Source organism: Somniosus microcephalus, chromosome 24 (genome assembly GCF_052327205.1).
Source record: "Somniosus microcephalus isolate GS21.2 chromosome 24, FLI_Smic_1.0, whole genome shotgun sequence".
Classification (NCBI taxonomy): Eukaryota; Metazoa; Chordata; class Chondrichthyes; order Squaliformes; family Somniosidae; genus Somniosus; species Somniosus microcephalus.
Genome location: NC_141010.1, coordinates 27,191,017 through 27,216,771, shown reverse-complemented (window position 1 = coordinate 27,216,771; position 25,755 = coordinate 27,191,017). Strand labels below are relative to the sequence as shown.

General features: G+C 45.1%; 1 protein-coding gene across 2 annotated transcripts in view; it reads right to left on the bottom strand.

Annotated features, from left to right (window-relative positions):
- Window positions 1-865: 865 nt before the first annotated feature.
- mpp2b (MAGUK p55 scaffold protein 2b) overlaps window positions 866-25,755 on the bottom strand; it is a 667,238-nt gene continuing 642,348 nt past the window's right edge. For both annotated transcript variants that reach the window (XM_085966350.1, XM_085966349.1), the window contains 4 exons: window positions 22,369-22,530; window positions 6,788-6,990; window positions 5,887-6,015; window positions 866-3,519 (listed from right to left, as the gene is read on the bottom strand). In XM_085966350.1, coding sequence (XP_085822476.1) covers window positions 3,343-3,519; window positions 5,887-6,015; window positions 6,788-6,990; window positions 22,369-22,530 — 671 coding nt within the window. In that variant the 3' untranslated portion in view covers window positions 866-3,342. The remainder of the gene's footprint in view (window positions 3,520-5,886; window positions 6,016-6,787; window positions 6,991-22,368; window positions 22,531-25,755) is intronic.

The following is a 25,755-nucleotide window of genomic DNA, read 5'->3' as shown; positions in this document are numbered from 1 at the left end:
TCATTCAAGAGCATATATAGATACATGGGCAACCCATCTCACAGTTTTAGCCATTAAAGTTTGGAGAGATGAATGAAACAAATTTCCCTCCCTCAAAAATCTGCAGTTTTAAACATGACCCAACTCCTACACACAATGGGTGGATTTAAAAAATGTTTTTGCTGCATTTTCATGATGTACAGATTATGGCAGAAGACTTTCTCTGTGCAGTGACAGTGACACTAGAAAGATGCTTATAAAGAATACATTTACAATTTTGCTTCAAATCTACTTGTGTGTATGTTCAGACCAAACCTCTCATGTCCAGGCATGAGATTTTTTTCTATTTGCTTTTGAGAAGCACAGGAATATATATAGGATTAGAAGATATCATTGAACTCCATTTGGTTGGTGGAGAATCCTGATAAAATGATGGGTTTGGAATGTATGAGGTTAAGTACGTTAAAAAGTAATCCTTTGTTCCAGAGCTGAGCCAGTTAATACTTGAAATAAAAACAGAAAATGCTGGAGATACTCAACAGGTCAGGCAGCATCTGTGTAGAGAGAAACAGAGTTAATGTTTCAGGTCGATGACCTTTCATCAGAACTGGTGAAAGGTCATCGACCTGAAACGTTAACTCTGTTTCTCTCTTCACAGATGCTGCCTGACCTGCTGAGTATCTCCAGCATTTTCGGTTTTTATTTCAGAATTCCAGCATCTGCAGTATTTTCTTTTTGTATCAATACTTCAAATCACCACTTCAAATATAACTTGAATCAACCTCCTTCTGAAAGGGACCTTGCAGGTCCCAGCCTTCCTCAGTGTCCTCCTGAATTATAAAGTAAAAATCGCTGAAGCATAAATTACTGCTTGAGAATGATCACAAATTTTTACAATCCTATTTATCTACAATGATTAGCTTTCATTCAGCAAAACACGATTCTGTGAAGTTCCAAAGAAAATATTAGTTTTGCAAAACTATACATATATTGGTGTTTGCTAAATGCAATATACAGCAATTATACACTTACAGCAATTGTATACTATCTCATCTATTTCTTTCAAATTACATTTATATTGAGTCTCTTTTTACATTGATAATTCCTTCACGTTACATATATAGAGATTTTTTTAATCTGTTACAAAGTTAAAAATACAATAAAAAACAACATTTTAAAAGCACCCTCATCCCAGGGATTTATTTTAAAAAATGATCTTCAATATATTAACTGACCAACTATAGAGGATGGGTCTGATTTTTAATCACTAGAAGCAATATCTTTTTACAATCGGCTAGCACTGGAAATACATTATAAAACAAAATCTACAAGGAATATCTAGATATTTAAGTATGAGCAATACTCTCTGCATTTCATCATTTACGTAAGATTAATCTCAGATCTACGAGGTGAAATTCTTCCTGTTAATTTTAGTGGAAAAATCACAAGTACAAATAGAATTTTTCGGGTTGTAGTCACATTGATTTTTTAAATTAAAATGATCAACCGGAGGGATTTTATCCCTGAATTTGTTTAATGATTACTGACTAGTGTGTATGAAGTAGAGGGTGGCACAAGAGCATGATCTAAATGAGTTTTTATAGATAGATTTACAAGGCATCTCTACAGTATATTAACAAAATATTAAACATGACAATGGTGATAATACTCTAGAAATACTCCATTAATACTAATTGTTCATCTGAAATGTATATTTTTAAATGAGTGTGTGGAATATTTGTGAAGGCAAAATTCTGTTCGTCCATTCACCAGCAACGAAGGTATTTTGCTCTGGGTGCTCTCTGTTGTAAATTTTATATCGCAATTTCACTCGAGTTTTATTTTATTGGGAAGCAGAGGTGAAGTTGGGTAAACGTCTAACCTTCCACCTCGAGGACCTGGCTTGTGATTTCAGCCCACACTGATGGCATGAAATGAAATTCGACAATGGCTGTCAATAGGCTGCAGTTAACATTGATGAACTCGAACCAATTCAGCTCACATATCAAGGGCATTAATCCACATCACTACTGCTCTGAAACTGTGATTCACAAAGGGGATAGAAAATTGGTTATTTTGTTTTAGGCACAGCTACGCTGCATGAATTATATCCAAATTATATTAAATTTTAAAAAAAACTACATTTGTCTATCACTGATGGGAGAGGGTAGTGGTAAAAAAAAATCCTATATGCTTTAGCAGTGAACTTAAACACAGTTCTGTGTCCTAAGAAGGCTCAATTAAAACCTGTTTTCCATTTTTAAAATATAGTCCAAGTGAGCCAATAAAAAGAGATACTGTCCCATAGAGGACCCTTGTTATTAGTAAATGTTAGTTCAAGTCTGATTGAAAAAGTCCTCTGGAATAAGAGTTGTAGAAAGCAAATTCCCAATGCTAGTACAGAGTGATATAATAGTGTCCAATTCAATTAATAACTAGTAGGACTCACAAACGTGGCAAAATCTGGGCTGAAACAGCACATGAGCATGTAAATGTGTTTGTACAAAATTCCTTCTCCATCATTTAATTAAGACATTAACATATTTATAATAAATAGTTTACTGTCTTCTGAAATAGCAGAGAAATGAAATTCATATAATTGTGTTAAAGCTGTCATGTGTGAATATTGCACAAGGTTTTCATTATATATTGTGTAGTTATTGCATGAAAACCAAGATCTCAGTGTCCAGCAGCCTATGGCAAGTGCAAATCTGTACAATGGAACTAAATTCTGATAAATCTTAACCAATGCTTTTGAAAATAATGGCAATAGTTTAAAGTTAGAATCCGGATAAGCTTTGAATTCAAACTCTGTCTCTCTCATCATTGTGAGGAACTTTAAACTAATTTAAATGTTAACAACTTAAACAAGAACAACCGCTTTGAATTCCAACACAAATGTGACCATTATTATTTTACCTTATAAGGAATGCAATAATTCGTTGTTTATTTTCCTGGTGAAATCCTGCAAAGAATAAAATAAGTGAAATCTTGGTTTCCTCGTGAATTTATTTGATAATTAATGGACTTGTAGGATCAATTAAGTTGCTTTAATAATCCAGCAGAATTTGCCATTAACCAACGCACTTTGTACACCACTGCCCAAGAATCTTAAATTTGCCTGATCCCTGTATTGTTCCTAAAATAAAAATAATGGTAGCCAGAGAGTATTCCCATCCTTTCCTTTAAAAACCCTTTTTATTTAACCTTCATTGCTGATTGGCAAAATATAATAGTTGGAACCATGAGCTGCTGTCCCAATTATGACTAGTCCAAATGGAGGTCTCCTTAGTTCTAAAGGACTTTTTCTATAAAGTTAATGGTGCTCTGTGTAAACCATATTCCTCTACCCTTTGGGAAGTGTTAGTAGACCCAGCTCACTGGCACCCACTGGGGTTCTGTGCAGAGTTTCTCCATGGCAGCCCGAAGTTTTTGGAAGGCCTTGTCAAGGTTATCATTCCTAATGTTGTGATCGAAGTAGTGGCTGTATGCTCGCTGGATGCGGGAGCTCTCATCCACAGTTTTCTTCAAATCGGTGTCCTTGAAAGAAATATAAAAGATTGGGACTTATTTGCTATACTGTGGAATACAAAATATTGCCTCACAAAATATTCCACATTTCATAGTGTAATGGATTAGTAGGCAAGTTCGAAAAGATTAAGAGCGTTAATATTACACTGCTCAATAACTATGTACAGATGCTTAATGTCTCAAATCAACAGGTTAATGTTCCCACTAAAATAAGACGCAGAAAATTTATATCAACTTGTTAAGTGTTGTTATATGCTGCTATGACACGTCGTTTCCAGGCTCGAGTGTAGATACTGCATAAAAGCTGACGTTCTTGATACATGCCGTGCATCATAAGAACATAAGAATTAGGAGCAGGAGTAGGCCATACGGCCTGTCTAGCCTGCTCCGCCATTCAATAAGATCATGGCTGATTTTTGATCTCAACTCCACTTTTCTGCCTAATCCCCATATCCCTTGATTCCCCACGAGTCCAAAAATCTATCTCAGCCTTGAAGATACTCAACGACTGAGCCTCCATAGCCCTTTTGGGTAGAGAATTCCAAAGATTCACAACCCTCTGAGTGAAGAAATTTCTCCTCATCTAAAGTCTTAAATGGCCAACCCCTTATCCTGAGACTATGCCCCCTAGTTCTAGACTCTCCAGCCAGGGGAAACAACATCTCAGCAACTACCCTGTCAATCCCCCTCAGAATCTTATATGTTTCAATGAGATCACCTCTCATTCTTCTAAACTCCAGAGAATATCGGCCCAATCTACTCAATCTCTCCTCATACGACAACCCTCTCATCCCAGGGATCAATCTAGTGGCAAGTATGTCCTTCCTCAGATAAGGAGACAACTGTGCACAGTACTCCAGGTGTGGTCTCACCAAAGCCCTGTACAATTGTAGTAAGACTTCCTTACTCTTGTACTACAATCCTCCTGCAATAAAGGCCAACATGCCATTTGCTTTCCTAATTGCTTGCTGTACCTGCATGCTAACATTCTGTGTTTCCTGTACGAGGGCACCTAAATCTCTCTGAACAACAACATTTAATAGTTACTGACGTAAGAAAACTACTGAGCACTTGGTTTGAGTATAAAACAAGGCTTTAATCAACTGTTTCACAACCATGAGCTCTAGTTACATCACTAGTTCCTGGTTACAAAAATGTCCTGAGCAAGCTGGGCCCACGCCCGAGTATTTATACTTTCCTTGGACGGCGCCACCAGCTGGCCGCCCAGTGTTATCTCATGAGTCATTTCTACATGAATGGTAAGATTCATGACAGTTACCATTTAAAAAATAATCTGTTTTTCTATTCTTCCTACCAAAGTGAATAACCTCACATTTCCCCACATTATACTCCATCTGCCACTTTATTGCCCACTCACTTAACCTGTCTATATCCCTTTGCAAGCTCTTTGCATCCTCCTCACAGCTTACTTTTCCACCTAGCTTTGTATTGTCAGCAAACTTGGATATATTGCACTCAATCCCTTCATCTACCTCATTAATATAGATTGTAAATAGCTAAAGCCCAAGCACTAATCTTTGCAGCACCCCACTAGTTGCATCCTGCCAAACAGAAAATTACCCATTTATCCCTACTTTTTTCATTTAATAAATCATCTATCCATGCTAATATATCACCCCCAACCCCATGAGCCCTTATCTTGCATAGCAACCTATTATGTGGCACCCTATCGAATGCCTTTTGGAAATCCATATATACTACATCCACTGGTTCCCCTTTATCTACCCTGCTAGTTACATTCTCAAAAAACTCGAATAAATTTGTTAAACATGATTTCCCTCTCATAAAACCGTGTTGACTCTGCTTAGTCATCGTATGATTTTCTAAGTGCCTTGTTACCACTTCCTTAATAATGGATTCCAGAATTCAGACCACGCAGACACTTACAAGAGAAGTCAATTATTTGTACAGGAAATATGCACCATTAATATGACAGACATGCTACATATGCACACTTAAAGAATAAAATGCTCCTTCATCACCAGCACAACTTGTCACACTGTCACAGAGCAGCCTGTTTTCTATTGTAGATATACAACTGACCTAGTTTAAAACAATACTGAAACTTGTATAACCTGTATAACAGTACAAATTAAATGTCAGATTTTGCCCCCAAGTGTTTATTTCATCATCTTTATATTTCAATTTCAAAACTAATCTGTGAAAAGGACTTAAATATCTACCATGTCTGATGGCTTACAACTAAATCAAATTCCTTTATTTATATTAATTAATCACTTAAAAGGTGTATTTGTCTTTTACTTTACTACACCGAACAAAATTGAAATGTTGTCATCAAATTGAGATTTGATGATGTTGGCTGGAAATAGATAGATTTACACAAACTCAACTTACGGTTAATTGTTTTGTTGTAACTCCTGCATCAATAGCAGCTCTGTGCATTGCCCGGAGTGTGTCCAAATCTGGAGCCTCAATGAATACCACATAAGGCATGAATTCAGATGTCCTCAGCACCTTCAGCGCCTGCAAAAGACAGGCACACAGAACGATTAATTTTCCCTATCAGTATCGTGGCCTTGATATTTACTTTATCTAAATCCTTCATGATTTTAAACACCTCTTGTGGGATTGATTTGGGAGTACATGACTGAGATACACTCTGTACACATAGTATGACAATCTTTGAAGGAACGGCAGTGTGATAACAACTCATATTGATATAATTAGAAATTATTTGAAAAATTAATAGATGAAGGTGAGGCTGACCCTGAAACTGCAGTGAAGTCAGCGCTCACATAACAAATACACTGGGGCGATTGTTTTGATGTGGGGGTGAAGGAAAGAGCTGAAACATTGACTGGCACATTGCAGCCCTTTCATATATACTATTGCTATTCATCCTTTACCATGCTGACTGACCTGTAAGTAAAAATCAATTTGTTTTACAATTACAATTTCAAAATCTTTCTGAACCTCTAAAATTAGAGCTAACGGATTTCAGGTTAAAATTTATATTCAAATTAAGTTACATCAGGATCTTGATTTAAAGGGTACAAAGACACAATTGAAATCCTAACTTCATTATTGTAAGTGAGTTTTACATTACTGTGATAACCACCCACGGCATGGATTTTACAGATTTCCAATAGAGGCTGCAGTGCATTTATTGCACCTTTTTAATGTGCATTGAAGGCAAAGAGCATTCTCTAGACCAATCCACAATGAATTGATTGCCAAATTGAAATTAATAGCAATATTATGTTGCAATTATTAAAATATCTAATCCTTCCTATACCTGCGGGTTTGCATCCAAGATGCATATTTTTCCACATTCAACAACCTCATGAATGGAATCAATCTTTGTTCCATAAAGGTTTCCTTCATATTCACCATGCTCCAGATACCGCCCGCCTTTGATGTCATTTTCCATTTCAGCACGGGACACAAAGGCATAAATATGACCATCGTTCTCTTCCTCCTTTGGCTTTCGTGAGGTGACTATAATGAAGAGATACAACAAGAATCTTCAAGCAGTTCAAAGAAAATGAAAAGACTGCAAACAAAAGCAGAGGTACACAACAGGTCTGTCAATGTCTGAAAAGAGAAAAGTTAATGTTTCGGGTGTAGACCCTTCATGTAGCACTGGAAACTGAAAGATAAGTGAGCACCTTAGCAGGACTTAACAGAGCAAAATGGGTGAAATCCTTCAATTAAAACCATGTTGGTTGGGGGTGGGGGGGGGGGGGGTGGGGGAGTCTGCTCCTGGATGCCAGCCTCATTTTGCTCATTTTGGGTGCTGAATGTTTCTACCATTTTACATTTTATTTCAGTTTTTCGGCATTTGTGGATTTTTGATTTTTATTTCCTCCATTTTCTTGTCTTTTATCTGTGTGTATTTTCCTATGCCCTTTCACTGACTTACTTAGTTACTTCCATGCCCTTTGGTTCTTTCATGACTTTCTCTGTCTCATTGAGTGTGTGTCATGCATCGGTTTAAATCTCTTCTCAAAAAACATTTAGCAATACCTGTAATAGCACTCTTGCCTCTGAGTTAGTCAGGCATGAGTTAAGGCCCCACTCCAAGAGGGGGATTTTTTTTGGGGGGGGGGTGTCGTCAGCGGGCACGATCGGTGGCTGATTGGGTGGGAAAATGCACTTTTTGACAGTGGGTCGGGACCCTGTTGTCAACCCGCCACCACACGCCTTTCCCAGATGTTGGGTCTGTCAGCGCTGAACAGACCTGACATGCAGCAGCGGGGGAGGCAATTCAGGTCATGAAGATCTTGTTAACAGCCTATTAAGAAATATTCTGAGCTCACCTTTACACTTTACGAGGTCGCCTACAAGGTCTACACTGCTCGGGGATCATATCAGGTAAGGAGGTCGAGAGTTGTATGACCATGGAATCATCTCATTACTTGACAGCTGCAAATGTGCTATAAAAGCTCCCATCTCACAGCTGTTCACTTTCCAAGCTCAGAAGTTGTTCTTTACTGCATTTGGAAGACAGGTTGAGCTTTATGCAGCTTGCAAGTGTTTGGAGTAAACTCTCTAACTAGTTTCACCTCATTGGAACAACCTCTCTCACCACTGACACATTGCTTCTGTCATCTCAAGTTTACTTGCCATCTATTACATCAGCATCGGTGCCCTTGACACTATCTCATCTTGGTCCTCAGAGTCCCACCACGATCAGCCCCAACACCAGCAGCACCAGGCACACCAGCAGCGTCAACAAAAACACCAACCTTCTCCGCAATCAACTGATGCTGCACAGGACACAGGGCATCAGCACCCAACCACATTGCTGTCCGGGTCACCAGGAATGGCTTCACCATGGCTAGATTTACTTCACTTGAAGCTGTACACCCTGGCTGCCACATGATGCACCAGGTTGGCACCACCCCACACAAACAACATAAAGCATCCCTACAATGCCCAAGCCATTCCTTTCACATCACCACCATTGCGGGGGTACCGTTATGTCTCACCATTCACTAAGCCACTTCCAAAGGTGCACACAGATCTGTCCAAGAACGCAAAGTGTTGAAAATAAAGGTTTCGATGCTTGACACCATTTTAACAGAAATTTTACATGAACATGCCTACCCTTGTGTGTTGTTAGTTGGTATGATTGGACTAGGATGAGGGTGAGTGTGAGGGGTGGCTAGTGAGATTGGGAAGTGATAATGTAGATAGAAAGGGATGGGTGGAGGTGCAAGGTAAGTTGGTGTGAGTAAGGATGCGCAGGAGTAGGGTAGAGAAGGCAGAGTGATGGGGATGTGATGAGTGGCACAGCAGGATGAAGTTGAGTGGTGATTTGCAGTAACGTTTCGTGATCTACTGAGATCGTTGAAAGGTTTGCACCACTACAGCCTGGTCCTCCTGATGACATCCCTGCTTGTGTCCTCCTGTGCAATGTGCAACCAGGCTGCGTTGGTCTCCTGGGTAGGTCTCTTCCGCCCATCGGAAGGGAAGAGAACCTCCCTGCGTGCTGTGACTCCCTCCATAAGCATATGGAGGGAGTCATGGGAGAGCCTGGGTGCAGCTGTGCAGTGCTCGTCAGTGTTTGCAGCACCTCAATGCTGTGGAACACTGACAGCACAAATGTCAAAATCAATTTGCGCCTGGTCCCTTTAAGGAAACCTGCTGACGACGCGTCATTAAATAACATAATCAGACCCGCTTCCTTCAATTGGTCGGCAAACGCGCTGGGCGGGCTTAACAAGCCCAATCAACGGAAAATCATTCTACACAGCGGGCTGGAGCCGGCAGCGAGGTCGGGACCCGCCACCAACATCGCCCGCCACGGACCCGCCAAGGTAGGGGAAATCGCGGCCCATGTCTTCAGCAGATACTCTAGGCTGGTAGGGAGTGCTGCATTGTCGGAGGTGCTGCCCTTCAGATGAGATGTTAAAACAAGGCTCTGTTTGGCTGTTCAGGTAAAAGATCTCATGGCATTATTTGAAGAGCAGCAGGGGAGGCGTTCTGGCATTCTGAGTACCATTTATACCTCATCCAACACCGCCAGAAGAGATGGGCTGGTCATTTATCTCACTTGCTACTTGTGGGACTTTGTTGTACACACATTGATTGCTGTGTTTGCCTGTTCTCCTATGAGTTGTATAATATAATTGAATGTTCTTCTATGGGTCAAACAAAGTGAATGATATTCTATGGCTTATATAACATAATTGACTAATTTTCTATGGGTCACATGAGATACAGATTGTGTCTGCCTGAGCGACACATGTCCTTTCTTACTGTACGTGATGCAAACTTTGAGGCTACTGTTGGAGATGCAGTAGAGAAATGGACTCTTATGGGAATATGAAATCACACTGATACTCTGAACTAATTAAAAATAGTAAACTAAAACCAGAACTTGGTTCAGATAATACCTAAAATGGGAACTCAAATGTCTTCTCTCTGTTAATTTGTGAGTTTCGATTAATCCCATCATCATGTAATATACATTAAAGGAAATGGAAATGCGCAAGAATTACCATCACTACTCAGTCCTCGCAGATCATCGTGCAATCATAGAAAATAACGTCACTCGCTAGATACCACAACACAGAGGGCTAGATTTTCGGGGAGCCATCAGGCGGGGAAGTCCCAAATTTGGGGGTCCCGACACCATCCCGCCCAAAACTCCGCCCCACGTAAGTTTCAGGGGCGGCGGGTACCCGCCCCGCACTGGGGCCCGCCGAAACCAGGCGGGAAGGGATTAGTGCCAATTAACTGCCTGTTAACAGGTAGTTAACAGGCAGTTTTTAGCCTAATCCCTATTTTGAGGGGTTTCGTGTGGGTTTCCCGACGGCTCCAAACCACGCCAGGTAGAGCAGGCAGGCCGTCGGGTTGAAGGAGTTGGAGGGGTCACGATGTCGGTGCTCAGGTGAGTGATGGGTGCATGAGTGTAAAGGTAAGTGTGTTTGGTGTGTCTAAAGTGTGTAAAGAACTTTTACTTACCTGTACTTACCTTAACAGCCTTTCTTCCTGTAGCCGTCGGGAGTCCATCACTCAGCCGGAACTGAAAGCTGAACGGCTGCGATCTGTGAAAAGTGACAGCCTTCAGCTGAGTGCCGGTGACAGTTCTAACTGAGTCTGTGCAGAATGACTCAGCTTAGAACTAGAGTGTCAGTGTTTGACAGCTTCAAACAGCTGTGAGACACTGATATTTCATCTGTCAAGATGTCTTGACAGATGAAGTTTCAGTCTGTGACGTCACCTGTTGCCGGGTGGTCCTTAATTGGCCTGCTGAGCCCGTTGGGCGGGCTCAACAAGGTCAATCAAGGGAAAATCGCGCGGATTGGCCGGACGTCGAAGTAGGCGGGTCAAAAACCCGAAAGGGGAAGTCCCGCCTTCTTCCCGACAGGTTCGGCAAAATCTACCCCAGAGTTACTGAAAACATCCAGAGCTAGAAATTCGGTGCATTTGCACCTCTCGTTAGTGCCCCCGGGGGTCCCGCAGAGTTGTGGGCTTGGGCCCTCCCCTTTAATGAGGGGAAGAGCCCTTCCATGCGGCAGCGCTACGTGGCCCAGTGCGTAGCGCTGCAGAACGCACCGCCATGATGTTCGGGGTTAGCGCTCTAAGAAGGAAGTGGAATGCTTGAATTAACACTCCACCTCCCTCTTGGGGCACTAAAACTGAAGTTAGCGATCGCCGGCGCTATTTTTCACCGGGTGCTAAATTTAGTGCCCAGGCAATGTTAGCGATCCAAAATGGTCGCTAACAAATCATCCCCCCGCCCAGTGCCTTCTTTACTGAAAGGGGAGCTCAACTCCATGGAGTATATTTTCCAACTGGCAAAGTTTATTTTTAAAGAGATATCATTTGCCTACAAAATGGTGCACAGGAGAACGCAGTACGAGTGCATTAAGCATTGTACTTGGAGGGCTAAATCCACCCTACTTTTCAGTTTTATCTGGCCTGCTAAGAAGCGCTTCATCATGCCGGGGAAAATGCTCTGCTCATCCTCCCACTCCTAGCAGAGAGCCACAAATACACCCCATCAATGAGAAGCCCTTACCTGCTAAAGTTCCACTGCCAGAAACAGGGGCTCTGACATGTTCTTATTTTCTTATGAATACCAAAAAATAGGAGCAGGAGTCGGCCATTCAGCCCTTCGAGCCTGCTCAGCCATTCAATAAGATTGTGGCTGATCTTCTAGCTCATCTCCACTTTCCTGCACTATCCCCATATTCCTTGATTTCCTTAATATCAAACAATCTATTGATCTCTGTCTTGAATATACTCAATGACTGAGCCTCCACAGCCCTCTGGGGTAGAGAATTCCAAAGATTCACCACCCTCTGAGTGAAGAAATTTCTCCTCATCTCAGTCCTAAATGGCCGACCACTTATTCTGAGACTGTGACCCCTGGTTCTAGGCTCCCCAGCCAGGGGCAACATCCTCCCTGCATCTACCCTGTCAAGCCCTGTAAGAATTTTGTATGTTTCAATGAGATCACCTCTCATTCTTTCATTAATAGCGCTCGCCTCACTCATGTGTGGCTCTACTCTGGGAGTAGGATGGAGGATTGCCATCAGGGCTCAGAGAACCCACATAGAAGTTTTGGACTCAGCCAAAACAGCTCTTAAAGGTTCACATAGGAGTGCTGAGCCAGAGCATGCCAGCACCCTGCTCCCTCCTCAACAGTCTATGGGGGAGAAATTTGGTATCGCCCATTTTGAGGCGCGAATATCGGCCGGGCGCAAAGTTTACCGCCTGGCGCAAATTATCGCCGCCGACTGCTAAATTTGCCTCTCTCGCCCCTGGAGGTGATTGGAGCGCTAAATCAGGCGCTACACAACTCTCTTAAGGCGCTAAGCCCGAGGAGCGAGGCGCTACCTCAGAGGGCGGGCACAGCGCAGGTGCTGTCAGTTAGCGATTGAACACAGACACACTGGTGCCGGTCAGTTCTTAAAGGGGAGGGTCGATCTTGCTCTGCAGCCACTGGGGTCCCATTACGGAGGAGCTGCAGGGTGGGAAGGGGGCAATTTCGCAAGGGCGGCAGATCACCCTCGAAGGGCAAAAAGTAGGAGGTGTCACAAAATGTATTTCATTGTTTTATTGAAGGCCGAGGGTCGTGGTCAAATTTTTGTTACTGTTTTGGACATTGTCTCCAGGTTGTGAGAGCCAGTTATGTGAATGACTGTTTCTTTTGGTGTTTCTTTCAATTACTTTGTCATGCGGAAATGAGACACAGTTTGGGAAATAAAGAAGTGTCTGTATTCAAAATGTGCATGTTTGGTCTTTGCACTCATAAGAACATAAAAAGTAGGAGCAGGAGTAGGCCATACGGCCCCTCGGGCCTGCTCCGCCATTCAATAGGATCATGGCTGATCCGAATCTAGACTCACGTCCACTTCCCTGCCCTCTCCCCGTAACCCCTAATTCCCTTATCTGCTAGGAAGCTGTCTATCTCCATTTTAAATTTATTTAATGTTGCAGCTTCCACAGCTCTCTGGGGTAGCAAATTCCATAGGTTTACTACCCTCTGAGTGAAGAAGTTTCTCCTCATCTCAGTTTTGAAAGCACAGCCCCTTATTCTTAGATTATGCCTCCTAGTTCTAGTCTCACTCATCAGTGGAAACATCCTCCCCGCATCCACCCGATCAAGCCCCCTCACAATCTTATGTTTCGATAAGATCGCCTCTCAATCTTCTGAACTCCAATGAGTAGAGTCCCAACCTACTCAACCTTTCCTCATACGTCAACCCCCTCATCTCCGGAATCAACCGAGTGAACCTTCTCTGAACCGCCTCGAGAGCAAGTATATCTTTTCTTAAATATGGAAACCAAAACTGCACGCAGTATTCCAGGTGTGGCCTCACCAATACCCTGTATAACTGCAGCAAGACTTCCCTGTTTTTATACTCCATCCCCCTTGCAATAAAAGCCAAGATTCCATTGGCCTTCCTGATCACCTGCTGCACCTGCATACTAACTTTTTGTGTTTCATGCACCAGGACCCCCAGATCCCTTTGTACTGTAGCACTTTGCAGTTTCTCTCCATTTAGATAATAACTTGCTCTTTGATTTTTTCTGCCAAAGTGCATAACCTCACACTTTCCAACATTATATTGCATCTGCCAAATCTCTGCCCACTCACTTAGCCTGTCTATGTCCTTTTGCAGGTTTTTTTATGTCCTCCTCACTCATTGCTTTCCCTCCCATCTTTGTATCGTCGGCAAACTTGGATATGTTGCACTCGGTCCCTTCCTCCAAATCGTTAATATAGATTGTAAAGAGTTGGGGTCCCAGCACTGACCCCTGCGGAACACTACTAGTTACTGATTGCCAGCCCGAGAATGAACCATTTATCCCAACTCTTTGTTTTCTGTTAGATAGCCAATCTTCCACCCATGCCAGTATATTACCCCCAATCCTGTGATTTCTTATCTTGATCAGTAATCTTTTGTGTGGAACCTTGTCTCATTGTTGCCTTGACCGGCTTAGGGGTTGCGGGATGTTTTCATTCAGGTTGTTTGAATGGCAGAAGCCATTCCCTCAGAGGCGGCCTAGAAGCGACTTGCTATGAGCCTTTGACGGACAGCCCTTCCACTTTGTGCCTCCCTCCCGCTTTGGTGCTGCTGATGTTCATCATCCTCCTCCTCCTCCTCTGCTGCTGCTCCAATGTCTGGTGGCATTGGCTGGGTCCTGAGGATTGCCAGGTTATGCAACATGCAGCACACAACAATGAAGTGGGAGACTCGCTCAGGCGAGTACTGCAGGGCTCCTCCAGAATGGTTCAGACAGCGGAACCGTTGCTTGAGCACACCGATTGTGTGCTCAACGATGTTCCTGGTAGCTTGATGGCTCTCGTTGTATCGTAGCTCAGCAGGGGTGCTGGGTGAATGAAGTGGGGTCATCAGCCAGGTGCACAGAGGATATCCCTTGTCCCCGAGAAGCCAACCTCCTGGGTGAAGCGGTGCCTCGAAAAGGTCTGCCACAGAAGTCTGGTGCAGGATGAAGGCATCGTGGCTGCTGCCTGGAAAGTGGGCACTGACAGCGAGTATCAGCTGTCTGTGGTCACAGACCAACTGAACGTTTAAGGAACGGAAGCCCTTTCGGTTGCGGAAATCCTCGGCATTCTCTTGCAGCGCCCGCAAAGCCACATGGGTGCAGTCAATGGCACCCTGCACCATGGGGAAGCCCGCTATCCTAGCAAAGCCCGTTGCGCGTTCTTGCTGCTTGTCCGGGGTCATGGTGAAAGAGATGTACTCTCGTCTCCTTTTAAAGAGGGCATTTGTGACCTGACAGATGCAGCAATGCACCGCGAACTGGGAGATATTGGCGATGTCCCCAGTAGCGGATTGAAAGGAGCCGGTGGCATAAAAGTTGAGAGCCACTGTGATCTTCACTGCCGCCGACAGAGACGTCCTGCTCCTCAGTTGAGGCTGCAGATCTGGCTGAAGCAGGTGGCAGAGCTCAGTGACCACCTCCTTGCTGAATTGCAGCCTTCGCAAACACTGCTCCTCAGGCATGTTAATGTATGAGAACTGTTGACGAAAAACCCTGGAAGGGTAAGGTCTCCTGTACCGACGACGCCTTTTGGCCCTCCTCTGTCTGGCCATGATTGTCACTCTCTCTCTGCGTCTCTGTGCCCTCTGAATGTGATGGAGAAGGACAACGTTCCCATCCATTGCAGCCCCCATAGTATCTAGGCAATCAAAGTTATGACGGTCAAAAAGCAAAGTACCTGCAAAGTTATGGTCAGAAGCCAAAACTACCTCAGACAGCATTGACTCAATGCAGAAGTCTCTCTCTTTCTCTCTCTCCAAATCTCTCTCTCTCTCTCTCTCTCTCTCAGAACGAGTAGTGCAAAAATGGCTACCACACAAAAGCCAGGAAGAGGCCCCCTTTAAATAGCGCCCCCCCTAGCCCCACAGTGACTGGGAAGCGTTCCAGTCAACCTGTCGTTGGTCATGCCAGGCGGAAAGGAGGGGGGCGCCACTGAATTTCCGGTCCGGGGCGCCCCAAGGGCGTTGCACTCTCGAATGACGTCAAGATCTGCGTGCGCACGAGATCGGCGCAATTTTTTAGCGCCGCCGCAAAATGTCCAGTCAATTTCGCGAGAGGCGCAGATATCGCCGCGCCCGGGCGCTAGTTGGTTTGTGCCCCACTTAGCACCCTCTTAAGGCGCTAATGGGTGGGGCTACCAACTGAATTTTTCCCCCTTATGTTCCTTCACTACTGAGAAGACTCTGCTCCTGCTCCTCCTCCTCTTCCCCAGTATACAACAGCTTTGCATTCCACCAATTGGCGGATGCATCAGCTACTGATTCAACTTCCTCCAAACTGCTGCCCGCCCTCGTGAGTCTCAATGCTGTGGACTCTTCCCACCTTCAACTAGAGACGCGCAAGGGGGATAGGCAAAAACAAGAGAATAAATAAGAGGAAAAGCAAATGGAAAGTGCAAAGAAGCGAGAGAAGAAGAGGTAAAAGAACTGGGAGAAAGAGACAGAAGAGAAACAGACATTAATGATGAAACACGGATGAAAATGAAGAGAACAAGACCAATGATGGAGGAGAGAGCTAGAAAGAGAAACAAAAACAGAAGTGGCGGAGAGAACAACCAAAGAAATGCTTGCATCTTTTCTCACATGACTGGAAAATCGCCAAACACTTCACAAAGTAAATTACTTTTGGACTGCAGTGAATGTTCTGTCAGCAAACACAGCAGCCATTCTGTGCCAGCAACACCCCAGAAGTAGCCCTGAAATGAAAGATAATGGCCTAGAAATTCAGTTAGGGGCGCCCAGCTCGCCTGGGTGCCGGAATTACCGCTACGCGCGGAGCCACTTGCGCCAGCGGGAAATTCAGTTTCAGCGCCCCAAGTGGAAGCCGGCCGCTAAACAAGGGTTTCGGCGCCCCGCTTGAGGCGCTGAAACTGAATATCGGCGTGTAAAGTGCCGCAGCACCACCCGCTGCGGCACAGCAGCCTGCGGTACTGCAGGCCTTCCTCTCATTCTTAAGGGGGAGGTGCCTGCAACAGCGCGATCCCCGCTCGCGAGTGCCGGCAAATGAGCCCGGCACCAAGGAGAAGTGCCGGGCTCTCTGGAAACAGCCGGCAATGCCGCGGGGGGGGGTGTAGGAGGCCGGGGAAGGAGGTGCGGGCAGGCGGCCGCCGAAAAAGCGGCCGGCCGCACCTCCATCGTAACTCGCCCCACTACCGGCACAGGTAGGCCCCGTGTACCGGTCGCTGTTTGCGGCCGGCGCGGGGGAGGCGGCAGCAACCAAATATGGCCAGCGGGGCGATAGCGGGGCGCTGCGCACACCGATGACGTCATCGGTGGCGGCGCAGCGCTACTGGCTAGCGCCGCCATTAGCGCCCCGCTAAATATCGCGGTAGGTTTGCACAGTGGCGCAAAAGCCCTCTTTGGGCGCAAACTGGTGGCGCAGGCCACTGAATTTCTAGGCCAATTAACCTGCTTTTCAGTGGTATTGGCTAAGTGAGCAATTTGGTCAGGATAACAGTGGGATTGTGGCAACATTTGGGAGAGAATCAGCGACAAACAGTTGTGAACAAGTTACTGGATGTAGCTCAGTCCAAGGGTAAAGACTGTGGGACAAAGTTCAGCCTCTGTGGATCATCTAATATTACACCAATGTTACCTTGCCCCCCTCCAGCACTGTAATATAAAATCAAATGATCTACATGTTTTCAAAGCTTAGGAAAGCATTGCTTGCAGTTGGATGCCACCATTTTATTCTGACTTTCAGCAGGCTGAGCTTTTAGAAACAGAAATAAGAGGGAAAAAAACATTAGTGTAGGCAGGGGGCGCTTGGGGTGCCTTTAACATAGTAAAACCTCCAAAGGCTCTTCACTGGAGTGATTATCAAACAAAAATTCGACAACGAGCTACATAAAGAAATATTAGGAGAGGTGACCAAAAGCTTGGTCAAAGGGTAGGTTTTCAGGAGTGTCTTAAATGAAGAGAAAGAGTTAGAGATGCGAAGAGGTTTAGGGAGGGAATTCCAGAACTCAGAGCCTTGGCAGCTGAAAGCACGGTCACTGATGGTGGGGCAATGGAAATTGGGGATGCGAAAGAGGCCAGAATTCGAGGACAGCGCTCTTGGAGGGTTGCAGGGGCGGAGGAGGCTACAGAGATAGGGAGGGGCAAGGCATGGAGGGATTTGAACACAAGGATGAGAATTTCAAAATCGTGACATTGCCAGAATGGGAGCCAATATAGGCCAGCAAGCACAGATATGACGCATGAATGGCACTTGGTGCGAGTTAGGATATGGGCAGCAGAGTTTTGGATGAGCTGAAGTTTATGCAGGGTGGATGTTGGGAGGCCGGCCAAGAGAGCAATGGAATAGTTGAATCTGGAGGTAATAAAGGCATGGATGAGGCTTTCAGCAGCTGATGGACTAAGTCAGGGATGGAAACATAGAAGATAGGAGCAGGAGTAGGCCATTCGGCCCCTCGAGCCTGCTCCGCCATTCAATGAGATCATGGCTGATCATCCAAATTCAGTACCCTGGCCCTGCCTTCTCCCCATATCCCTTGATCCCTTCAGCCTTAAGAAATATATCTAACTCCTTCTTGAATATATTTAATGAATTGGCCTCTACTGCCTTCTGTGGTAGAGAATTCCACAGGTTCACCACTCTCTGGGTGAAGAAATTCCTCCTCATCTCTGTCCTAAATGGCTTACCCCTTATCTTTAGACTGTGACCCCTGGTTCTAGACTCCTCCACCATCGGGAACATCCTTCCTGCATCTAGTCTGTCTAGTCCTGTTAGAATTTTATAAGTTTCAATGAGATCCCCTCTCATTCTTCTAAACTCCAGCGAGTATAAGCCCAATCGACCCAATCTCTCCTAATACGTCATTCCTGCCATCCCAGGTATCAAGTCTGGTGAATCTTCGCTGCACTCCCTCCATGGCAAGAACATCCTTCCTCAGATAAGGCGACCAAAATTGCACACAATACTCAAGGTGTGGTCTCACCAAGGCCCTGTACAACTGCAGCAAGACATCCTTGTTCCTGTACTCAAACCCTCTCGCTACGAAGGCCAACATACCATTTGCCTTCTTAACCGCCTGCTGCACCTGCATGCTTACCTTCAGCGACTGGTGCACAAGGACACCCAGGTCTCGTTGCACTTCCCCTTCTCCCAATCTATTGCCATTCAGATAATAATCTGCCTTCCTGTTTTTGCCACCAAAGTGGATAACCTCGCATTTATCCACATTATACTGCATCTGCCATGCATCTGCCCAATCACCCAACCTGTCCAAATCATATTAGAGTTTCTCGGCATCCTCCTCACAGCACACACGCCCACCCAGCTTTGTGTCTTCTGCAAACTTGGAGATATTACATCTAGTTCCCTCGTCTAGATCATTAATATATATTGTGAATAGCTGGGGTCCTAGGACCGATCCCTGCGATACCCCACTAGTCACTGCCTGCCACTCAGAAAAAGACCCGTTTATTCCAACTCTTTGCTTCCTGTCTGCCAACCAGTTCTCTATCCAAGTCAGTACCTTGCCCCCAATCCCATGTGCCTTAACTTTACACGCTAATCTCTTATGCGGGACCTTATCGAAAGCCTTCTGAAAGTCCAAATACACCACATCCACTGGTTCTCCCTTATCTATTCTACCAGTTACATCCTCAAAAAATTCCAGTAGATTAGTCAAGCACGATTTACCTTTTGTAAATCCATGTTGACTTTGTCCGATCCTGTCACTGTTTTCCAAGTGCTCTGCTATTACATCTTTTATAATGGACTCTAGCATTTTCCCCACTACCGATGTCAGGCTTACCAGTCTATAATTCCCTGTTTTCTCTCTACCATCTTTTTTGAACAGTGGGGTAACATTAGCTACCCTCCAATCCATGGGAACTGTTCCAGAGTCTATAGAATTTTGGAAGATGACCAGCAATGCATGGAGATGACAAAATAAACATAGATCAGTTACCACAAGACATGCCTGCGACCTCTGCCGATTTCTACCATAAATTACATAACTTTTGACCTTTTACTTAGTCTAACCCATAATTTGCTATGAAAAAGTTACAGCACTAGGCCTAGGAGTTTGCTGTGCAATATCTTATTGGGATCATAAGAATGAAGAACAGGTTCAGCGCAATTATGAAGGTTTAAAGGGATTAGATTTTGAGCGATAAATCTCTGAACAACATCAGACACCGAACCAGCAAGCTGTAAGATTCAGCTGTGACTGCCATTAGAATAGGAGCAGATCAATTTTACAAAGAATCCCAGTTGATTGCATTCTTACATTAGAAAATGCACCACCAATTTTTCATTGTCATAAAGGTATTTAGAGCTTGTAAAAAATAATGCCTGGTGTCAGCACTGACTTCATGTTGGAAGTGATCAGGGATGCCTTATGAGAGAACATGGAGAATTAGGAAAACCGCCTATGTGATAATTTTGTCTTCCAAGGTAAAAAGTATTGTGGTTGAGTATTGAGACCTTGCAGTATATAATGGAAGAACTTGGAGTTGAAGGTGTCAATGGCATCACCTGTACCTTCTCTATGGATTATGGTGACTGAAAATCACACAGCATTGCCAAACAGAAGTGCATTTCTAGTTACAGACATCCCAGAATACTCCTGGGGGGAAAAATTTGTGTTCGCCAGCAAAATTGCCGGTGTCACCAGCTACTGGAACTAACGGCTGCTGAAAAATATTCAACGTTAAAAAGAAGTCCCAAATGTGAATATTCAGCTCTTAAAGCTGAATTACCTTCCTAACCTCAACAGATGGGAAAACTGCCTCAGCACTAACACAAATGGCTCAGCAAGCCAGGGAAGGGGCACCGAGGGTCTCGCACGCAGCACTCCAACTTTGTGCAGGGGGTCAACACTGCAAGACAGGCCCTCTACCCACAGGGGTCAGGAGACCCTCCAGAAGAAAGGATGTGGGAGCACATCACCAAGGCTGTCACTGCCAGCAGTGTCGCTCCCACCACCTGGCTCCAGTGCCCAAAGAAGCTTCATGACCTCGGACCACTGGTCAAGGTCAGTGAATGCATCTTCAAAAGCCGTCTCCTACCAACTGCACAACTAGCATCAGACACTGCTCAATGCATGACCCTCAATCACTCACCTACCAACAATCTGTACCAATCATGAGGCACATCTCCCATTCCTAGCCTCACCTCACCCCCTTGGAGGAGACGGTGCAGGCCATTCTTGGCAGGGGCATGGCTGAGCCCTTGGCCAGTGGTGGGGCTGAAAGAATACAAGATGCTGGTATTCTCATACAATATCCTCCTTCTGGCATGCACCTCTTGCTTTCCCGCACTCCCGTCACCACAACTCCACCCTTGTGCCTTCCTCATTTCACACACCCAAGAAATGCAGCCTGCCCAGCCAGTGGGTGACCAAGAAGAGGGAAAGGAGAGTGAAGAAGAACAAGAACAGAAGAAGATTGATTTGACGCTCCCAGCCACCAGCTCCTCAAGGTCAACCAGCAAGTGTATTTGCAGTGTCCCCCACTGAAAGTCAGCAGCCTTCCACCAGCCATGCTGCAGCCACTGGGGTAGCAATGCGTGACATTAGCAGGATAGGCAAAGGCACATTCAAGACACTCGCTAAGAGAATGCATATGGATGCTGCGTTGATTTCTTAATGTCACATTGGATGGCTAGACGTATATAGGTGGATTGGGAAGTTTGCTTTGTGGTGCCTTTTATTTCAGCATCGTGGCCAAGTGGACGTTGTGATGTTCAGTAACAGATGGAAGGTAAGGCGTGGGTCTAATGTTGCGATCACTGGGATCGGAGGCGGATGATTCCATCCCCGATATCCTGGCCACAAAAGGGCTGTCTGAGATGCATCCTTCCGCCTGATTTCTCCTCTGCAGCTTCCTCCTTTTCTGTGTCTTCCTCGTCCCTCTGCAAGCGGATGCTATAAATGTGAAATGACAGCATAAAATGCTGGAAATACTCAGCTGGTCAGGCAGCATCTCGACCTGAGGCCTGAACTCTGTTTTTCTCTCCACAGATGTTGCGTGACCTGCTGAGTATTTGCAGCAAGTTCTGTCTTCTCAAAGGCCTTCATTTACCACCTGAGCCCTTGCAAACATCATGCAGCACTTCATACACACTTAAAGTACTTTTCACATCTATTGCAGCAAGCCACCACTTCAATAAAATCAAAAATACCCAGTCCAAAACCTTAAATCCAAACTTACCTGAACGGTGTGTAGGTGCCTTTAAGAGGTGCAGTCATCACCACTGTTTCCCAGGCGTGCTTAGGACACAGTGCTAGGGTCGAAGTTTGTGCTTGTGATGTAAAGTTGGCGTTGCATGCCGATTTACATCACACGCTGCCATTTTGTTCGGGATGGCACTGCCAGTTAGCAGCAGCGCAAATATAGGACTGAAAATGGTGGCCGTCGCGGGGGCTGCCAGCAGCTGGCGAAAGAGCGGCGGTCGCTGTTTTAGCACTATTTAATGGCACACCGGAGTGGCGCTAAGGCCATGAATTTCTCGCTGCTGCTGCTTTATGTAGTAATTTTACTATCAGGTAGAAATGTCATGCTCCAAAGACTCTAAAAATGCAAAATGCATTGAGAGTTGTATGTGGTGTTTAATCCTGATCAGTTGGACTACAAAGCAATTTACTCTTATATGGCCCACTCATTGTTCTGGCACATGGATCTGGTCTACTGCTCCAAAAGATTGGATACACTGATCTGATTTCTCTCTCTAAGGTTGGACTGCACTTCTCAGTTTTCATAATCTCCCTGTCCCATCTCCCCTTTCCTCCGTATCTACAGTGGTTCAGTCACAAACTAGCTAAATGACCATAAAGGTGATCATCAGACCACCTAGTAATCAGGGTTTATGCATACATAAAAGTTTACATCTACTCACAAGGAATGGTTGTTCCAAAACGCATTGGGTCAGACATAATAAGTCTGTTTTTTAAGCTTCTTCTCCCAACCCCCTGTGCTCCTATAAGGACCAGAGTTTTCCTTTGAAACGGTGGCATCTTCGCTACTTCCTCATAGATCAGAAGTTCATGTCGATCAAATTCTAGGAATTAAACAGAACAATAATCAGGGTACAGGGTTACTATGAATGCTGTTGAGTGTTCTGAATTGCAAACGTGGACTCTGCCATGTCTCCTGCCAAGAGTTTTTTCAGGAACACCAAAGAGCTCGTAATACAATAAATACACTACTGAACAATAGGAAATGTGATCCCTCCCACAGTGTCAGCTGTGGCTCAGTTGGTAGCACACTCGCCTCTGAGTCAGAAGGTTGTGCCACTCCAGGGACTTGAGCACATAAAGCAAGGCTGGCACTCCAGTGCAGTGCTGAGGGAGTGCTGCACTGTCGGAGGTGCCGTCTTTCAGATGAGATGTTAAACCGAGGCCCCGTCTGCTCTGTCAGGTGGACGTAAAAGATCCCATGGCACTATTTTGAAGAAGAATAGGGGAGTTATCCCTGGTGTCCTGGCCAATATTTATCCCTCAACCAACATAACAAAAACAGATTATCTGGTCATTATCACATTGCTGTTTGTGGGACCTTGCTGTGCGCAAATTGGCTGCCGCGTTTCCCAAATTACAACAGCGACTCCATTCCAAAAGAGTACTTCATTGACTGTAAAGCGCTTTGAGATGTCTGGTGGTCATGAAAGGTGCTATATAAATGCAAGTCTTTCTTTCTTCTTCCCTGAATCCCTTTACATGATTGGGATAAAAAGTAGCGGGCAAGTTACCGGGACCGTTCTTACATAGCTTTTGGTGACTGGTTATATGGGACTATTGCCAGATTTCAGGGAATTAATTGGCTGCCCATATTCTCAGATGGGTAATGGTGTTTGCTCCAGAGGGAACCCAAGAGGCTCAAAGGAAACTAAAAAGGGGAGGAGAAATGAAGAGATTTATAGGCCTAGAAATTCGGTGGCCCCCCATTTGGGACGCCAGTCTCGCCAGGGCGCCAGAAGTACCACCCCGCAAGGAGTCGCGAGCGCCCGCCAGAAATTAAGTTTGAGCGCCCCAAACGGAAGCGCGGCGCTACTCGAGGCGCCCCGCATCCGTCTTGGGGCGCTGCAACTGAAAATCGCAGCGCAACGTGCTGCAGCGCCACACGCTGCGGCACGGCACGCTGCGGTACTGCAGGCCTTCCTCCCCTTCTTAAAGGGGAGGGGCCTGCTGCAGCGCGATCTGAGATCGCGAGTGCCGGCAAAAGAGCCCGGCACCGAGGAGGAGTGCCGGGCTCTTGGGAGACAGCCGGCACAACGCGGGGTGTGGGGGGGGGGCTCAGGAGGCCGGGGACGGCTGCGCGAAGAGGTGCTGGCAGGCGGCCAGCAAAAAAAATGGCCGCCCCGCACCTCAGCGCCTCTACCACTGCAGGTAGGCCCCCCTGAACCGGCCGCAAATTGCGACCGGCGTTACAGCGGGGGGTGCTACCTAATTTGGCGATTGGGGCGGTAGCGGGGCGCTCCGCACACCATTAGTGCCCCGCTAAATTTCGCGGGAGGCGTGGCCAGTGGCGCTAAACCCACTAAGTGCCCTCTTTGGGCGCTAACTGGTGGCGCAGCCCACCGAATTTCTAGGCCATATATTTTTAATATATACGAAGAGCCTTCCTTCATGATTAAGAAACCGTACTTGGCAGGAACAGCTCCGATGGCTCAGCATGGTTAAACAGCGAGTTGTTGTGTGGTGTTTTTCTTGTTGGGTGGGGGCCTAAGACCGAAAATGGGAATGCCATGGGACTCTATTTTGAGATGGGGATTACAGGAGAGTGTGCCCGTGTCTGGTGGAGCAGCGATTAATTTAATGTACACTGTGGTCAGATTTGTGATCGTTCAACGAAGGAATGCTATGTTTTATAAGGGGAGAAAAATAATCCTGAAAGAGTATTTCAAACATAGACTAAAAGAGCATTACAAGGCTTTGTGGATTAATTATTCGGAACAGAATTTAAGGATGGCATCTTTTGACCAGTTTTTGAAGTTCAATAGATTAATATATGTCATGGGTGACACACTGTACTTTAATTTCTGAAGCTAATAAATGGTAAAGGAAAGTAGGTACAGTATAACGGAATAATAGTAAGGTTGTTAATACCTTCAATGATGACTTTAATTTCTGTAGCTAAAAACTGGTAAAGGAATGATTGTATGATACAAAGGAATGAGTACAATGTTGTAAATGTGTTTAATGTTGAATAAATCCATTAAAAAGAAACGGAGTAGCTGAGTGGTACAGACCAGAAAGACCCGAGGTTCGTTCCCTGATCCTTACTGAGTTAGCTAAAAGCAACTGGCAAGGCAGCTGGGAGCACTACCATTAGCCTCAATGCCCTCGGGTTAGGGAGGGGAATATCACCCACCCGTCCCCCATTGTTCTTGCTCCTGACCACTCCTGCAGCAAGTTCACGTAGGTGGACAGGATCAGGCGCCACTGTAATGCTGCCCATAATCAAACAGCCTGCCAATACTTAAGGACAGCCACTTGGGGGGAAATGCTAGAGGATGCTCAGCACTCATGGGACTATACCCTAGCAAGGAGTCAACACTTTGCACAGCAAAAAAGAAAGAGGAGACAATGGTGAGAAAAACTTGAAGACAAAAAAAGGGAAAAAAAGTGTTTGGAAAATATCCAACATAATGACCTAATTTGCGTGGAATATATCACCGTATCTCTAACATATCTAGGACTTGAGCACATAATCCAGACTGACACTCCAGTGCAGTATTGAGGGAGTTGGAGGGACCATCTTTTGGATGAGATGTTAAACTGAGGTCCCATCTGCCCTCTCAGGTGGACATAAAAGATGTTACGGCACCATTTTTTGAAAAAAAAAGCAGGGGCGTTCTCTCCAGTGTCCTGGCCAATATTTATCCCTCAACCAACTGCACTAAAACAGATTATCTAGTCATTGCTGTTTGTGGGACCAATTGGCTGCCATGTTCCCTACATTACAGGATTAATTAATGATCTCATAGTAAAGGATTCTCTAGGGAAGAGTGATCATAACATGATAGAATTTCACATTCAGTTTGAGGGAGAGAAACTTGGGTCTGAAACTAGTGTCTTAAACTTTAATAAAGGCAATGCCAAGGGTATAAGGACAGAGTTGGCTAAAGTGGACTTGGAAATAGATTAAAAGGTAAGATGGTAGATAAGCAGAGGCAGACTTTTAAGGAGATATTTCATAACTCTCAACAAAGCTATATTCCAGTGAGAAAAAAAGACTCTACGAGAAGGATAAACCATCCGTGGCTAACTAAGGAAGTTAAGGA